Source organism: Equus quagga, chromosome 15, assembly GCF_021613505.1.
Source record: "Equus quagga isolate Etosha38 chromosome 15, UCLA_HA_Equagga_1.0, whole genome shotgun sequence".
Lineage (NCBI taxonomy): Eukaryota > Metazoa > Chordata > Mammalia > Perissodactyla > Equidae > Equus > Equus quagga.
The window spans coordinates 82,520,075-82,533,252 of NC_060281.1; the positions used below are offsets into that span (position 1 = coordinate 82,520,075).

At 51.9% G+C, this 13,178-nt stretch overlaps 2 protein-coding genes across 4 annotated transcripts in view; one reads left to right on the top strand and one right to left on the bottom strand.

The window, feature by feature from the left end:
• The window catches only part of SGSM1 (small G protein signaling modulator 1), an 85,887-nt gene extending 82,493 nt beyond the window's left edge, over positions 1 to 3,394 (top strand). For all 3 annotated transcript variants that reach the window (XM_046640620.1, XM_046640622.1, XM_046640621.1), the window contains one exon: positions 1,379 to 3,394. In XM_046640620.1, coding sequence (XP_046496576.1) covers positions 1,379 to 1,467 — 89 coding nt within the window. In that variant the 3' untranslated portion in view covers positions 1,468 to 3,394. The remainder of the gene's footprint in view (positions 1 to 1,378) is intronic.
• A 5,399-nt stretch (positions 3,395 to 8,793) lies between these two features.
• Positions 8,794 to 12,877, bottom strand: LHFPL7 (LHFPL tetraspan subfamily member 7). Its single transcript, XM_046639323.1, has 3 exons — positions 12,677 to 12,877; positions 11,811 to 11,949; positions 8,794 to 9,056 (listed from the first exon to the last, which is right to left on the bottom strand). The coding sequence occupies exons 1-3, from the start codon at positions 12,875 to 12,877 to the stop codon at positions 8,794 to 8,796; spliced, it is 603 nt and encodes a 200-aa protein (XP_046495279.1).
• Between the last annotated feature and the right edge of the window lie 301 nt (positions 12,878 to 13,178).

The window sequence follows — 13,178 nt, forward strand, 5'->3', positions numbered from 1 at the left end:
TTGGCTGAGCTGTGGCGTTTCTCATTGGCTGAGCAGTGGCGTTTCTCATTGGCTGAGCTGCAGCATTGCTCATTGGCTGGGCTGTTTCCAGGTGGGGAGAGAAATCTTCCTTCCTAGCAAAGTAGTTTTACTTTTTGTCCGAGATGGGAGGGAAGGTCTCTTCCTGTTTGGTATAATTGACAATATGTGATAGGGTGTGAGAGCTCCCCCTATAGGCCTTCCGACTCCAATTTAATTGTTTTCTTTTATTAATTTCCACAGTAGCCATTTGAAAAACTAAAACACATAAGTCAAAAGAAAATAGTATTTTTATTTCATTTTTAAATAAGTACGATTACTAATGGGAAGTGTGCCCTGTTGAACAGTGCACAGCTTCTCAAACCTTGGATCAGTTTGGATACCACCACCTTCATTTCCTGTTCCACGGTGATTTTCACGTGGTACTTGCTTTTGGTCACAGCATTTGCTTGCTGAAAACCTAGCTTTGCAAAGACATAAAGTCACTGACAGGAATTAGTGCCCTTTGCGAACTCGCTCATGCTGGCAATTTATGTGGTGCTCAGCAGATGTGGAGTATTATCGTGTTTCCCTCAAAATTTCTGTGAGCTCCAGTGGCATTCTGGGGTACCTTGCACCCAGTTTGGGAACCATGGTCTTAGTGCCTTCTTTCCCTACTAAATGATGTCTTTATGATAAATGTCTGGGTTTAGGATTATTTGGCTTTGAAGATCTAATTACTTTGTGTGGCTCTTGATAAAATTATTATTTTTGCTTTTTCCCCTCTCTTCCCCTCTCCTGTTGCTTCCTTCTTTTCATCCTATTAAGCAGCTACTATGTGCCTGGCATTGCTTTCTTTTTCTTTCTTTTTTTGGGGGAAGATTAGCCCTGAGCTAACATCTGCTGCCAATCCTCCTCTTCTTGCTGAGGAAGACTGGCCCTGAGCTAACATCCGTGCCCGTCTTCCTCCACTTTCTATGTGGGACGCCTGCTACAGCATCACTTGCCAAGCAGTGCCATGTCCACACCTAGGATCCGAACCAGCGAATCCCGGGCCGCTGAAGCGGAACATGCATACTTAACCACTGCGCCACCAGGCCGGCCCCTGGCATTGCTTTCTGAAAAGGTTCCCAGTCATTGTGTTTGCAGGAAAGGGAGGGAAGACCTAATGTTTTGCTTGATCTCACAGTTGCCTTGTGAAGTAGGTACTGTTATGGTTCCCATTTTACAGATGAGGAAAGTTAGGCCCAGAGGTGCAGGCCTCTCCCAAGGTCTCTGCTTCCAGAGCCGTCCTGGGGATGATGCCAGACAATGCCGATGGGGATGTCCCAAGGTGGGACACAGAAGGAGACTCATGAGCTGTCACCTTCTGCTCTTTCAGAAATGGCCGAGCGACACAACACCAAGCAGATCCTGAAGCTGGCCCGGGACCTCGTGTACAAGGTGCAGACTCTGATTGAGAACAAGTGAGGGCCCCCTCGCCCAGGCGGTGTCAGCGGGGCCACCACCCGCCCATCCTGCCCACTTTCCCTCCCAGCCACCCCAGGAGTGAGGTCCTGGCGTTTGTTCCTGAGCGTGGACTTCTGTGCAGAAAGAAGCTGCCCTGACTTTGGCCGCTGGCCAGGTGGAGGTCGAGGGGTTGCCCCTTCGGTTCAGCCTTACGTTTTCCTGTTTGACCAAAGATCGCCCGAGTCTGGATGCCTCCCCTGCGGGAGGTGGGGGTTGTTGGTGGACAAAGGAAACATCCTCGTTCGTGGTCTCCAGAGTGGTCTCCTCTCCCTTCTCCTCATCCCTCCAAACGGTCCTGTCACATGAGACTTGGGGCGGGGATTGTCCTGGAAATCGGTGTGGGAGAGGTCTGTGGGGCTACCTCTGTACTCTGAAAGGGGCCTTCGGAGATGTTCCAGAACATGGCTGGAAGATTCGCTTGGAGCAGGGTTTATGCACCTCAGCACTACTGACACTTGGGTCAGGTAACTCTTTTTTGAGCGGGGCTGTCCTGTGCGTCACAAGATGTCGAGCAGCAGCCCTGGCCTCCACCCACTAGATGCCAGCACATCCCCCGACCCTAGTTTTGACAACCCAGAATGTCTCCCAACATTGCCAAACGTCCCTGTTTGAGAACCGCTGGCTCCGAGAGGGGGTTCAAACATCTCCCTTGCTGCACTTTCTTTATACCTAAGCCGCCTGTGTCCTGAGCCTTCCTCCCATAGAGAAGGCACAGAGGCCCGCACACCTCTCTCTTAGGGTCCAGCATTCTGTCTGTTGTATTCTCTCATTTTTTTCCTCCTCCACCTGACCATAGGAGAAACTTCTTTTCTTCTTTTCAAGAAAGCTGTCTCCTTGCAAGGATGATGGAACTTGAGAAATGTCTCTAAGCATGAGATCCTCTCTTCTGGGTCCTGCCCAGAGCCCCCGGGGCAGGGCAGAGTCCACATCCCGCTCCTCCCTTCCTAGGGAAGACCTCGCCTCTCCTTCCGCACGTTGGGGCTGGTGCTCCAGGAGCTTGGAACGTGTGTGTTGGTGACAGCCACTTGGTCAGGGAGGCTGGCTTTCCCTAAGTGCCCATGCTTACTCAGGACAAAGGAGGAAAAGGAAGATAGAGGTCAGCCAGGGGCGAGGGTGGTGTGGGTTTTCCTCGAGAAACATCTGCTGGTGAACTGGCACCAGGGTCACGGCTAGGTCCGGAAACGGTCCCCTCCGTGTCTTCACAAAAAGGGTCCCCAATCCTCAGACAGACCCTGAGTCTGCAGAGGGGGGTGTGTCAGCCCCCTGCTCCTGCTCGGGACGGGGAGAAATGCCCGCCCCGCGTCCTTGCAAAGCTCTTCCCTCAGTCTCAGCACTTTCTGCCGCATGTGACCACCCAGCTTCCACCGAGCGGGGCCTCTTTGGCGGGATGGACGAAGCCAAGGTGGCCCCTGCTTGGGAAGAGCGCTCCATGAGAGCGCATCCCCTCGCCCTGGTCCCCCAGCTTCCCAAGACGGGAAAATTGTGCAAAAGACCCTCCTGAGAAGAGTCTCTCTTGCCACTCAGCTGTTCATGCCGGGGACATTATTTTAGCAAGACCCAGGTCCTAGACCTTCCGGTTCTTATTTATTTTTTCGACAGACTAGTCACAAAGTACAGCACAAGATTCCTTCCGCGCCTTCTCCCGTGGTGTTCCAGAGAGCGTCTGTGGGTGTGATTTGGAATAACTCGTATTTATTTGGCTTCCTGTGCTCAGTCGGGTCTCCGTCCGTTGTGTGCGTCCTTGTGTCCCGGAATCGAATGCGTAGGCGTTGTTCTGTCTGTGGGGTGCCCTCTTTTTCTCGGTGTTGCCAACATATCTCGTGATTGTTTACTAAAGAGTTGTGTCTATATAGAGAGAAAAAAATATATCAACAGAGAAATGTGTGAATCTGGGTTATTTTTTGTTTCTGTGTTGGGGGGATTTTTTTTAATCTGAAAGAAAGAAATGTTCGCTTCTGAGGGCTGTGTCTCCCAGCTGTACCCCACTGACCCTCCCCCGGATGGGGACGATTGTTGTGATGGCTGCCTGGTCTTTCCCTAGAAAGCTCAAGAGAGGAGAACCACTTCTCATTCCTTTTTTCAGTTAGCTGTTACCACGCATAATGCTGCGTAACAAACCACCACAAAACTTAGTGGCTTCAAACAGCCACTTATTTAGCTGCTCTGTAGTCACTTAATCCATTTATTTAGCTTGAGACTCTCTGGATCAGCCGTATGGGCTTAGTTCAGCTGGGAGGTTCTTCTGGTCTCATCCAGGCTCCTTCGTGTGTCCGTGGTCAGCTGATAGCCAGCTGGGCAACTCAGCTTCTGACAGTTGGCTGACTGTTGGCTGGGGCACTGGGGGAAACTGGGCCATGCTGGGCTAGCTCAGGCTTGTTTCCGGGGCCACGATGGCAGTGTCCAAGCAAGCAGCAGTGTGCAAGGCCTCTTGAGGCCCAGGCTGGGAGCTGGCATGAAGTCCTTTCTGCCCTGTTCGGTTGGTCAGAGTAAGTCACACGGCTGAGCTCAGATTCAAAGGATGGGGAAACAGACTCCCTGCTTGATGGGAGGTTTTGAAAAGTGACATTGAAAAGCGATGTGGATTCAGGCAAGAAATAATTGAAGCCATTTTTGGTAACTGTCTACCATGAACCCCAAGGTCCATGTACGGGCGGGGTCCCCAGATGGTCAGCCATTGGACTGCGAGTGTATCTCTAGGTTGACACCTCACTGATCCCCGCTGTGGGACGGCTCGCCTCTCACCCGGAGTCTTTCCATAGACCCCGGCTGTCCCTCAACATCCAGGGTTCCCACTCACGGCTGCCATGTTCTGCATCATAGTCACCGGGCAACGGGCACCTGTCGTGGATCGCCAACCCCTGCAGCCTCTGACGTCGGGCTGAGGGAAACTTCCGGTTTTCTGCTGCAGAAGCAAAGCTTGATTTAATTGAATGAGCACCCATCAAAACTTCAGGTTTTATATCAAAAATGTTAGCTTCCCACTAAGCCAGCAAGTGGAGGAGGAGTTTGCAGGTGGCCTTGGTGGCCTGGGTGAGCCCGGTCACCACGTTCTCGGATGATTTCCAGCAGAGGTGAGTCTGAAGCCACACGACAGTGGGCATTTGGGGGTTTGACTTTGGCCGACCCAGACGGGGGGGGCGTCTCTCAGTGGGAAGGGGGGCTCCTCCCTGGAGGAAGCTCCTGAGAGCAAAGACGAGTCCTGATGTTCTGACCGTCCTTTGGAGCCACCAGTCTCTCCTCCAACTCCAGCCATAGCTTGGTACACGTGGCTGTCCTCCTGGGGGCTGCTATTGGGGGCAGCCACCTGGCCCCGCCAGGCCTGTTGTGTATGCAATGCCAGCTTGCCTGTTCTGTGTGCTCAAATGCCTGGTTCTATGCACTATTGACTTACAGTAATGGATGATATATTTTATGGGAAAAAAATCCTAAGGGAGTATTTCTGCTTTTGTAAAGGCTTTCCTAAACACGTGCGTTTGCACTTCGCACAGATGTGAAAAGATGCATCTTGGATCGCTAGGCACGTTTTCATGACTCAGTGCGGGGATGGAAAAGTGGTCCTTGTTTCCGTGCATCTGGAACACACAGTTGTCACTGTGGACTCCTCCTCCCCCCTGCATTTTCTGTGTCCAGGTTTCTGCCTGAATCCCACTGTCCCAGTTCAGAACCAGACTGCACGTGAAGGCCATTCTGGCTGCTCCACCGCGTCTCTTCCAGACCACCCTCCATTTTCTTTTCATCTAGAGCTTTCCCTACGGCTTGTAGGAGAAGCCGTGGGGCAATCAAGAAGCTCTTCTCATGCAAAGAGTTTGGGACACCCTACCGTCCCATTTCAGAGGGGCCGGCAGCTGTTTCTGCCATCTTGTTTCCTCTTCCTTCTTCCCCTTCCCGCCTTCTCTCCCAGGCCTGAACAGTGGGAGGAAGCCATTTAGATTTCCTTCCTTTTCAACAGATGCTCTTAAGTTTGGGTGACATCAGACCCCTTGACCAGTGAGCCTTCTCCCCAGGTTTTATGACAGCATCTCCCTTGACAAGCTCAAGTCACCTGCAGTCCACCTTTATGACTGTGACAATATCTGTGCACCATCTGTACGATTATATCTTTAATGGTTTTCTTTAAATCAAGGCACTTTTTGAACTTCAAACTTATGGAAAGCCAGTGTCATTTGCATAAACAGAAGATAATTGTAAAAAATAAATATGATTATTCTACCCAAATACTATTTCCTGCCAAAGGCTCTGAGCCGGAAGCCTGCTCTCTCATTGTTAAGAAGAGATGTTACAAGGGTTTGAGAGGCGTTAAAGTCATGTTAGCACCGAACGAGCCTTTCTTCTCGGAGGCCTTAAAGGAGAATTGAAAAGGGAATGAGTTTCTCATTGCACGAATTAAAATCATGTCTTATATCTCTGTCTACCTGTTTTGGGGGCAATGATTTAGGATCCTAGATCTGCCATTTCTTGGCTGTGTGGCCTTGGGCAAGTGACTTTACCTCTCTGAGCCTTCGTGTTCACGTCTGTGCACTGGGGATAATAATGCCGCCCTTGGTTGTGGATTCAGTCCCGGCCCCCCTCTTTCACTGGGACCCTCTGCTCCTCAGCATCACTGGGGATTGAACCCCTGGCTGGGACCTCAGCTTCCCTGAGCTCCCACCATCTACCTTGCTCAGGTTTACAGGTGAGTCTTTGAAACCCTAGAGAAGATGCTCCTGGAGGAGAGCTCGGGAAGGGGCGAGCTCCGAGCCCTCTTGGCTGTGACGGAGCGACGCTGGATTACACGTGGGGAGGCCGTCAGTTCCCAGCAGGCGTGAAACCCACGCTGACTCTGCAGTTTGCGTCTGAGTCTGCTGAGTCAGGAAAGGGCTCCCGGGTCCCTGTAGGTGTGGCTTTTAAGCCCTGGGGCTCGTGGAGAGCTCGAGCCCAGGACAGGTATAGACTCCAGAGGAGCACGATTTGATCCTTTTGGAAGTGCCAGCTTGCCAGCCCGTTGCTAAGTCCACCCCAGCAGAATTCAAATGACACACAGGACCATGCAGTTCCCTGGGGACTTTCCATTACCCTGGGACGTTGAGCGGGATTCCTCCAGCGTCCTCCTGGGTTTCTTTATTCGGCCTGTGGGCACAGTGATTTCCAGCCTCTGTGGGAGGAGGGCTCCTTGCACACACTGGACGCCTTTTGTTCTGATGGAGAGAAAATAAGACGGGGAGATCCCTCTGTGTCTTGTCAAATAAAGACAGAGTCTTCTGTAAATGATGCTGCTTTACGGGCTGCAGAATCGCTCCCTTTGGCTTTGCTGAAACAGTTCAAAGAGAAACTCAAGGACGTCGGGGGCCATTATGAGGTTATGACCGGGAGGAGCCGAGCTCAAGTGGGTGACGTGCGGCTGAGTCTGGACTTCTACTTGGTGGCATCCGCTTGTGCTTTCTGCGCTGGCGTGCTGCTGGGGCTTAAGGAATCCCCTCCACGAGGCTGACTGGCATCGAAGTGCTTCTGCTGACACTTGACACGTGACCTCTGAGTCCATCTGAACACCATGTGGTGGCGTGCTAGGTTTTCTATTTCTCGATTCCATTATTTTATTACTTTACAGAAATGGTGTCAAGTTGTCCTTCTTGTTCTTTCTGAAAGATGAATGCGCGCTGTGTTCTCTGTGGTCCATGTGTTTTCAGAATAATAGGGTCACTCCTGGGGGTTGTTAACAGACATTCTTGGTTGGACAATTAAAGCCAAAAGAGTTTGATCAAGATGAGCCGGGTAGGGGCAGAGGGAGCAAATCTGGGTCTTATTTTTCCTCCACCATAAAGTCTCACAGACCTGGGTTCAAATTCCAGCTCTGCTGCTGACTGGCTGTGCAGCCTTGGGCAAGTGACTTTACATCTCTGAGTCTCAGTTTTCACTTCTATGAAATGGGGATAATAAAGCTTCCCTTAAAGAGAGGCTTGGGTATCAAAGGGTTTTGCCTGCCCAGCATCCTTCCCCATTCTAGTACCAGCACCTTCTCCCATCTTCTGGGGAACCATATTTCCTACATTATAACTATGACCTTCTAGGGGGACTGCAGACATGCCTCTCCCCCCAGGGTGGGCACATGACTCAGTCCCAGCCAATCAGATTCCTTCTCTGGGATTTAAAGATACCAACAGAGGAAGGGGAAGTTCACTTTTTCCTTTGGGGCAGCCAAGCTAGGGAGATGACAGCCTGGAGCTGCCTGTGACTGTGTCTTCCACAGGTAGGGGAGCAGGCATGGCTGGATCCAGGTGTTCAGATGACGTCCTTCAAGCTCCACCTCTGTCCCGCTCATGGTTCCACTCTCCTGCACACTGGCTTACACAGGTCCCATGCTCATCTCTAAACCAGTCATTCCAACCAGGCCTGATCAGCTAGAAGGGCTCATTTGTCCATCTTAAAGCCAGCGGTGGCCAGAGAGTTGCTGTGGGTCATTTCCCAAAGGAAAATTAGGATGCTGCTCTGGAGGAAGGGTGATGGGTCATGACAGGCAAAGCAACAGATGGACTCCAGCATCCCCGGCAGAGAGAGGGGCCTGTGCACAGGGGTGGAGGTGTGGAGAGACCTACTGCGGGCTCAGAATTCAGCGTGGCTGGAGAGAGAGGCCCGGGGTGGGGTGGGGCACAAGAAAGAGGCTGAAGAGAGAGGTTGGGGCTGGATCCTGAAGGGTCTCCCGGGCTCCACAGTAACACTGACGTTTGCCCATCAGTGGGAGTATCTGCGTGGCGGCTGAGACAGGTCCTTAACTAAGCCTGTTCCTCCAACCCCACCCCAACGCCAGACAAACTCTTGTCCACAATGGGCACCCGTGACATGTTGGATGGGAAAGTGAGTCATTTTCAAATTCTCCGAGAGAGAAGGAGTCACAAAGCGGGAGGGAAGAGAGAGAAGATGGACATGCACATTAAAAGATACAGTATTTGAGCGACAACCCCAGACTCAGAACTGCCCTGGGCACTGCTCATGAATAGATTTCATTGTCACCTCAGTCCTGGGAGGTAAGGATTATAATTATAATAGCTAAAGGTCATTGGATACTATGTGTCTACCAATATGCTAAGTGCTTTATTTACATACAGCATCCCAAGTTAATTCTCCTAACAACCCTAGGAGGTAGGCATTATTTCACCTCTCATTTTACAGAAGAATACACTGAGGTCCAGAGAGGTGAAGTGGTTTGCCTGAGGTCACACAGCAAGGAAGCAGCAGAATTGAGATTTGAACCTGGGTACATGGTGATTTTATACAACTCCACTGTGGCCTCTTTTTGCTTCTCCTGGGAAATTTTTATTTGCTCATATCTGGCACAAGGATGATTCTCTCAGTGTCACTGGAGAAGAGGATGGTCCTCCCCTGGACCTTGGTCATGTGGGACCACCCGATCACAGGCAGGAGGCTGGCCAGGACTGCATTGAAGATGGCGGTCACGTAGCCCGAGCCCAGCTGGCACTGCCCACCGTGGTACATGGAGGAGGCCCCGCAGGCTTCCTTGGAGAAAGGAGAGGCCAGGCTGATGGGGAAAACCAGCAGGCCCACAATGGTGGCGATGGCTGGAGACAACGGGAAGAAAAACCAGTGTGTCAGTCACGTGGCTAACCTTCCATCCCTGGACTCACTCATCCACCCATCCACTAATCCATTCACTTATTTATTGGTTCATCCACCCTTTTATCCACCCATCACTCAACTAGCCTTCCACCCATCTGTCTACTCACCCATTAATTCAACATATTCTAATCCACTCATTCTCTCTATCCCTCTATCCACCTATCCATTCACTCATCCACCAATCTATCCATCTGCCCACTTAAACACCTGCCACCACCCACCCATCCACCCACCCAACCATCCATCTATCCATCCATCCATCTCTCCATCCACCCATCCATCCATCCACCCACCCATCCATTCATCTATCCACCCATCTATCCATCCACTAATATATCCATCGATCCATCCATTAGTTTATCTGCTCACTTGCCTACCCATTCAGTCATCCATCCATCCACCCACCCAGCCATCCATCCATCCACCCGTCCACCCATCCACCCACCCACCCACCCATCCATCCATCCATCTGCCCACCTACCCATCCATCCTTCCATCCATTCATGCATCCATCTATCCATATTCCAATTTACCCATTTTCCATATCCCTCTATCCATCCATCCATCCATCCACCCACCCACCCATCCATTCATCTATCTACTCATCTATCTATCCACTAATGTATCCATTGATCCATCCATTTGTTCATCCACCCACCCACCCATCCATCTACCCATCCATCCACCCACCCAACCATCTACCCACCCATCCATTACTCTATCCACCCATCTTTCCATCCACTAATATATCCATCGATCCATCCATTAGTTCATCCACTCACTTACCCACACAATCATTCATCCATCCATCCACCCACCCTGCCATCCATCCACCCATCCACCCATCCATCTACCCATCCATCCATTCACCAACCCACCCATCCATCCATGCATTCATTCATTAAACCTGTTAGAGGCGCTGTGGAGGGCACTAAGGGCACTAAGGAAATGAGCCAGCCGCCTCTTCCCCTTAGGCGCTCTCACTGCAGGAGACTCACAGGGCCCCCAGCTCCCCTGCTGCTCTCCAGCCACTCTGGTCTCCTTGCAGGTCCCTGCATGTGCCTTGCTCTCTGGTCTCCATGCCTTTGCCGCTGATGCTCCCATTGCGTGAAATACCCTTCTACGTTTGGCTAACTCCCACTTATACCTCTAGACTCAGCTCAAGTGATGCCTCTTCCAGGAAGCCCTCCTTAACACCCTCCCCACACTGAATCAGGTACCTCCTGGAGTTTTTCCTGGCACCCTGTGCTCATCCCTGTTGTGTCTAACATCCACTGAGTCACAACAGCTTGAGGCAGCCCACCCCTACTAGACACTGCAAGCCTAGAACAAGGACCATATCTCCAGCCACTGGCTCAACAAATATTTAGTGAGCATCCGTTGTGTGCAAAGCACTGTGCTGGGTGCTGAGGATATCAAGGCAGGTGTGTCCTCGCCCTCGTGGAGCTGACATTGCAGTGGCTTGAGATGGACAATAACCCATCAGGCAGGTCAGATATTTCAGGTGAGTAAGTGCTGTGGCAGGTAGAAAGCAAGGTGAGAGGAAGGCGAACTCAAGGAGAGGGATGCTCCCTCCCCTCAAGGTCATGGAAGACCTCACCGGGGCAGTGACAGTGAGGGAGCAAGACACTTGAGGATCTGCGAGAGAGAATTCCAGGTGCCGGAACGAGCTTGGCGTCTATGGGCAGCAGAGAGCAAGCCGGTGTGCCTGGAGCACACTGAGCCTGGCTAGGGGGAAGAGATGAGGCCCGTGAGGGAACAAGGGCTTAATTGGGCGGAGCCTCATCGGCCACGGCAAGGAGGTCAAATTTACTCTGAGTGTGACATGAAGTCATGGGAGGGTGGATGAGCCAGTCTGAGTGGCATGATCTGATTTCGGTTATAACAAGACCCGTTTGGCCAGTATGTGGCAAACAGGCTCCAGGGGACAAAGGTGACAGCAGGGGGACAGGTGAGGTGGTTATTGCTCCGATCCAGGTGAGAGATGGTGGAGAGTGAATGGGAGGAGGGTTGCGATCAAGGGCTGGGTTAGACCATCCAGAGCCTATGTGTGAATTAGAGAAAAGCAACCCTTCAGGAAAGATGCAGCCCTGCTGTTTCCCAGCTTAGCAAGTGTAGCATAGGCGAGATTTCAGCATCTGAGCCCTCAGCTGGGCACCCTTGTGCAGTGCACAACCTGCCCAACTGTGTATGGTGGTCCCAATAAAGATGATGCAAAGTGGATAGGTGAGAGAGAAAAAAAGGAGGACAGACTATTAGGACTGGGTCTAGCTAAGGGCCAGAGAGGCGCTGCTAAGGATGCCATTCCCTCCCCTCTCCCATTTCTGGCTTGCTAAAGGACCAGGAATAGTCTACCATCCTAGGGTTTATCTCTGCGATTCAACATGGGAGGCCAGACACTGCTCACAGCTTTGCTCATTCACTCAGCCACCCACCCACCCATCCATCCATCCATCCATCCATCCATCCACCCATCCCTCCATCCATCCATTCATTCATCCATCCATCCATCCATCTACCCATCCATCCATCCATCCATTCATCCATTCATTCATCCATCCATCCATCCACCCATCCATCCATCCATCCATCCATCCACCCATCCATCCATCCATCCATCCATCCATCCATCCATTCATTCATTCATTCATTCTGCAAACGTCTCTGGAAAGCTTGCTATGCAACAGTGGATTTACCTGCTGCTGCCTCCACCCCCAGAGTTGGGCCACTACCCCACCTTGGGCACAGCCCTCTGGGGACCAGGACCCAGGACAGGAGGAGAATTGCATTGAAGGCCAACAGGAGCCAGCCTCCAAGGAGCGTTGCAGCCGAGACCTGCCAGGAAGAGAGAGCAGGCAGGGGGCTGACTGCGGTGGGGCAGGCGGAGGCCCCTTCTGCTTGTTGAACAGCAACCGAGTCTTTGAAACCCCCGAGGTCTGTGCTCTTGTTATCCCTGTGGTGAAGCCAGAATTAAGGTCTAGATCTACAGTCACCATAACCAGCCTTTATTGAGCACCTCCTATATGGCAGGTTCACCAGGAGAGGGACCTTTGTAATGATCACTTTTGAAGGCTGTATAATCTTCCTAAGAGGTGCTGGACCGAGAGTCCTGACCCGTTGTCCCCATTGTTGAACTTGGTAATGTGCCTCATAACAGAGACTTCCAACAGCTTAGCTGTGGTTTTCTAGCCTAGTAATGCTTAGAGGGTGGCCAGGTAGGTGTGTGCAGGTTGTACACTGCACAACTGTAGGAGCTACATTGGGATCATCATAGATTTGCATATTGATGATAGTACTTTTCCAGCAGATGGCAGTATAGTGTCCTGAAGAAGGGGCACTTTTTCCTAATTTGTACAAAGGTATTGTATGGGCTGGCAGCTTTCAGATTCATCCTGGGTGTTTGCTAAAATGCAGATAGCCAGACCCCACCCGACACTGACAGAGTCAGAGGCTCAGGCCTGGGGGCTGGGAGGTGGGGTAGGACCAGAACTTGGCATTGTTTTGCTGTGGTGGGTTGGGTAGTGCCCCCAAGGCCCCGGTGAGTTATGAGCCCAGAACTCACCTTCCAGGCAAAGTCAGGAATGTCGTCCAGGGACCTGAAGATCCCACAGCTCTGGTTCCAGCTGTTACCCTGAGGCCAGGAGCAGTAGGTGAGGATGCCGAAGGAGAAGGTGGGGGTCTGGAACCAGGCAGGGGAGATGAGGCTGAGGGCCGAGATGCAGGCCAGGGAGAGCCCCAGAGCCACCCACATGCTGCCCACCATCAGGGAGGGTCAGGGACCTAGGGGTCAAAGGGCAAGATTAGTGCTGGAAACTGCCAGGAAAGAGAGAAACGGGCCGGTGAAGGTGCCCCCAGCCCAGATCTGGTCCTGTGTTCAGACCCCAGGCCATCAGCCTCCCTTCCGCCTAGTGATGCAATGGGAGACCCGAATAAGTAGGGTGGGGAGAGGGTTTGCCCCAACAAGTTCCGGAAGTAGAAACCCCAAACCCTGGAATAAATGTCAGTGCTTAAACAGACCTTCGAGCACTCCCGTTCCGCCCGGCACATCGTCATCACTGGGCCGT